The sequence below is a fragment of the Varroa jacobsoni genome, unplaced genomic scaffold (genome assembly GCF_002532875.2).
Source record: "Varroa jacobsoni isolate VJ856 unplaced genomic scaffold, vjacob_1.0 scaffold_115, whole genome shotgun sequence".
Lineage (NCBI taxonomy): Eukaryota > Metazoa > Arthropoda > Arachnida > Mesostigmata > Varroidae > Varroa > Varroa jacobsoni.
The window spans coordinates 197626-202363 of NW_019213017.1; the positions used below are offsets into that span (position 1 = coordinate 197626).

Genomic DNA, 4738 nt, shown 5'->3' on the forward strand with positions numbered 1-4738 from the left:
ATACAAGTATTGTCCGTTCCTTCTAACGAGGTGCGTACGTCCACTGTGCATTTTGCATTGCCGCGATAGCAAGACGGACGGGGTCGCTTTTAGATAGAGACAATATCGAACAGATATCAAAAGAGAAACCACCATCCCTAGACTTGGCTAGGGAAAAAGACACACAAACTCGTTTGTTTTTACCACGATTGTTCTGCTGTGTGTTTTTCATAAATTACAGGTGATACAAGCAGCGCCTATAATTTCTCGTATCGCGTTGCCCTACCGCCACCTGAACGCAAGTTTTTATAATAAAAGGACGAACGGAACCAATAGCAATGCACGAAACGTTTAGTGTATACTTGTGTAGAAAATCAAACGAATAAACCATCTGTAAGCGTGTTTCTAAGTGAGTCTCGACAGGGCGGATGATTTGAAAAGAACAGAACCACGTCTATGACGATGACTAAACGCTGGGACCTCAATGGCCTGTCGTTGTCGGCGGCTACTCAATCACACCCTTTCAAATTCTATACAATCTTTGAATAAAACCTCGAATATTGTTTTAGAAGAACAGTTACTCTGCGTTATTTGGCGAACTAAATCATAGCTAATTTAACTGATACACATAGATGGTGTACTATCTCACGCAAGGAAAATCTTCGTCCGTGACATCTGCATGTTTCATAGGTCTTTGACAACTTCCGGCTAGACAAACGAACGGGAAAGCTCTGTAAAAATATTACGTGTACATAGGCAGACAGCGTTACATAAGGAACACTCACACAAATGGTACAAGAAGATATCAAATAAGCGCTCGACAATGCCGAAATAAAGACAATACAATAACCGTAACAGCTGTGACATCAACAAACGGTGACGGCAACGATGCCGACGGCGTTGATGTGATAGCTTCGCACCGAAGGACAGAAAGCTCCGTGTGGCCTAAGGTAACGAATATATAAATAAATTAAAAACGAACCCAATACGAAAGAGCTTATGAGACTCTGCACAGTAGTGATTGTTTAGAGCTGTCTTAATAATAACAGAGTAATGATTGATCACTGATGGATATTACGATCATGGAAACTAGTATTACCATTATAGCTACTGCTATTAACTTTGTTGCGTTTATCCTGAAAATGCGAGACGGCGATGTTAGAACCTGAAGTGTTGCTCCGAGACTGTACATATGCTTGTAAAGGACAACTCAGTCAAAGAAGAGAACTGGAAATAATTAGCAAAATGATAGCGACAGATGATGGACGAATGATTGTAGATGCAAAGAGAATGAAACAATGAAACGGTATCTAGGAAGACGTCTACTGAATATCTGGTAAACGGTCCCGTTGAGAGCTCGAACGACGATACTAGTCGAAATAAATCAGTGTGTTGGTAAATAGAGAGGCCATACTGGCCGCGCTGCACTGATTGATTAAATAATGGTCGATTCCTTCAATGAATAGCCATGCTCGACGAGCTGTTCAGTATGCCATTACGCCCTTAGAAACAAATACTGTAAAAAGCTAACGAAAATAAGGTAAAGGAACGACAAGGCCGATAACGATTACCCGTGCTCGGGCCCGATCATCTCAACTGAGTGCCACCGCGGGATGGCAATGGGAACATAGAATGGCAGTCGTAGCGACGGGAGGCCTGTATCGGGTGAGAAAGTTGATGAAGAAAAAAGAGCATATAGGAGGCGTCTTTCCACTCTAACAAATGTCTGACATACTAGTGACTTAGTTCAACTGGATACATTTAGATACACCTACAACGACGTCGTAAAAGCGTGAACGGTTCGATCGGCGTATGAATTACGTCTTCGTTTGTTGACTGCGTAAAGGTTGCGTAATGTAGAAAAGTAGTAAACGGTGGTGAGCCGCAATATGCGTCAATTCATTTCCGTCTCAACGAAGTTCGATGCTGTGGCCCAACGACGATCAATAAGTAAGGTAGGTAGCGCAATAGGTAATTAAAAATGAAAAAAAAACCTAATGATGATATCGTGTCTCCGGTTCAGCATCTGTTAAACAGCACCTGCTAAACGCTGACAGCGTTAGAAACTTCCCGCGAAAGCAACCATACGTTGACATAAACGCATGACGGTGACTGTCAGTCGGCCAATCACGGCCTGAAGCATTTGCTACAAGGCCGGCAATGACGGTCTTGATAATCTCTAATAAATACAATAATAAAATTAAGATAACTGATGCAATGCGTCCACAACCAGATCACAACGCAGCATATGGCAACTGATGGCGCATACGAAACAATAAGACTATAATAGAGCGTTTACAAAAGGAGGAGCAGAAAAAACGTTAGAGCTCGCTGCCGTGCGCGTAGGGATAAGGTTGACAAAATGGAGATCAAAAAGAAGGAAGAACCAAACATCGTCTCGTTATGCAATAATATATTTTGTGGTTAGGCAAACTTTCTAATAAATTCAAGTAAGTGGAAAAATTAACAACCGAAAGATATAATGTTGAGGCTGGGCCGTAAAGAACTCGTCCGAAATCGAAAAGAAAACATGGTTTTTTGTGGATCTGCGGGCCATAGGCAAACGCTGGCGGTGCCTGATCGATGTAGCGGAGGATCGTGTCAGACACGCGAAAGTGTAAAAGAAATCAAATGTTTACGTAGAGGCAACGGGAAAATGGTTGTAAAGGATGCAATCGGCCCTTAACTTCTTTCTAGCGTGAGGAAAATATCTAGAAATAACATACAAGTCGATAGTGACAAAGGTCTCTTCGCTTGGACACTCGTTCGCTCGTGGCATCGTCAGAAAAATTTGCGTCAACGATGACTGTAACTATAATTCTAAAGTAATAATAACGATGATATTTAACGAAATAAAAATGAATATTTATATTTTTACTCATAACAAAAATTGTCCTTATTTATACACTCGTCCTCGATAGCTATGTTTAGCAGGTTTGGAGAATGTAATTGCGATGCTTGTGGCCATATGTTATAAACAAGATAGGTTAAAACAGAGAATATCCTTTCGTTAAGGAGGCTTACATTACAAGCTCGAGATAAGTCCTTGAACTGTAAACCTGCTTGAGAACACGACACAGCTTAGTATGACAATTGAGGAGTTCTTCAATTGACTATTGACGTCAGTATCAATGCATTGGAGCAAGATATGACTGACTAAATTTTCGAACAAGAATACATAGATAAATCATCAAACCATTAAAGACGCGCTTGGAAGATCCGAAGAAATATAGATTCTTCAACAATAACATTCAGATATTCTTCCAGTATAAAGCACCTATTCTAGATAGACCGTGTCGTCAAGATCTCAGCTTCTCAACTGACACGTACTAACAGTACGCTATTTATTAGCTACTTAAATAAAAAAAGAAAAAAAAACAGTTTTCCAGTTATTAACGTAGATCGTCGAGCCAATACTCAAGATGTTTTTGAAGCATATTCTTTGCTATACATAGAGTTCAGAAAAAGCTGATAGTTATCGATCGGGTAGTATGTAGAAAAGTTAAGCTTTATCATATACTATATATTATAGCCCTCTAAAAAATTAACACCGTTTTGTGTCCTCTAGCTAAATATGAATATTCCACATTTTTCTTTGGAGTGCTCTGTTACTTCTGCTCATTCGCTGCTAATCGTACTATAGAGCCCCCTGAAACTGCTGCTGTCGCTCTACAGTTTGTTTCTGCGCAGAGTATAGTTCTGTCCTATCGGATCAACGCTTGTAGTTGTTCAATAACATACTGTTTATGAGTGGTTTGACGCTAGCGCCATTCTAAACTCGGCGGCGATTCCTTGGTAACGTTTGTGTTCTATCGGAATGACAGATTTGTTCACTGGCTGTCTGCTTTCTGGGGCCCTTCGGCAGTTCTGTTTGGTAAGTTTTAGCCACTGGTAAGGTCAGTCCCTCATCCTCGATCACGATTACCTACTCACCGTGTTTAGTACAGAAGTTGCCGTTTGCTTCGTGGACAACGCGTGTACCTACAGGGAGTAGCTTAATATAATCATACATAGTGATTATGTCCATCATTTGTGTGGTTCAGGTTTTCTACGAGAAGTTTCCTTCTAAAAAGAGTGTTCATTAGTTTGCACAAACAAATGACGGAAAGCAATGCTTGATTGCTCGCCCTCTGGCGGCCGTCGTCGCTACCCAACAGATGTGTAACTGCACTGCATTCGGCCAGCTGCTTTTTTACTGTTACTGTAAGGACACTATTATGTTTGTATCTTTTGGCCTTATTCACTTGAATCCCCTGCACCGCAGCCCTATCTTTACCAACTGATGCTTATTGGTCAAGTATACTTCGAATAGTCCATATTAAGAACATCGAGACGGAACCAACCCAACGCGAGCGAATTTTAGTTTCAGCAGTCTCCAGTATTACGCCGCCGCCACGCGGTCCAAGTGCCGCATGTCTGTCATATAGACATTTGCACTGGTAACGGCAGCCGCCGGCAACCGAAATCGTAGAAGCAGTCGTCTGCACGCTGGGAAAGATGCAGCATAGTCGACGCGCACGGAAAATGGATCCGCTTTCGGGTGAGTTTTCCCGACAGCCGGGTTGGTCGCAAACGAACTGTCGGCAAATGTTGCTGAGAGGGGCTGTCGGGGAGGGAGTCGGAGGCAAGCAGGGAACCCTGACACGTTTCACTTTACGAAGCCTTGTGGTTTACTTGGCTTAATCGCTTTCTGCTACCAAGGCCACATCTTCTATATGTGGTTCCTTCTCATTGAACTGAGTTTTTCCTCTACCACTTC

At 42.0% G+C, this 4738-nt stretch overlaps 1 protein-coding gene across 1 annotated transcript in view; it reads left to right on the forward strand.

Annotated features, from left to right (window-relative positions):
- Positions 1–2869, forward strand: part of LOC111266445 (cell adhesion molecule Dscam1) — a 90584-nt gene extending 87715 nt beyond the window's left edge. Inside the window, exon 33 of the mRNA XM_086970917.1 lies at positions 221–2869. Coding sequence (XP_086827043.1) covers positions 221–291 — 71 coding nt within the window. The 3' untranslated portion in view covers positions 292–2869. The remainder of the gene's footprint in view (positions 1–220) is intronic.
- Positions 2870–4738: the final 1869 nt, after the last annotated feature.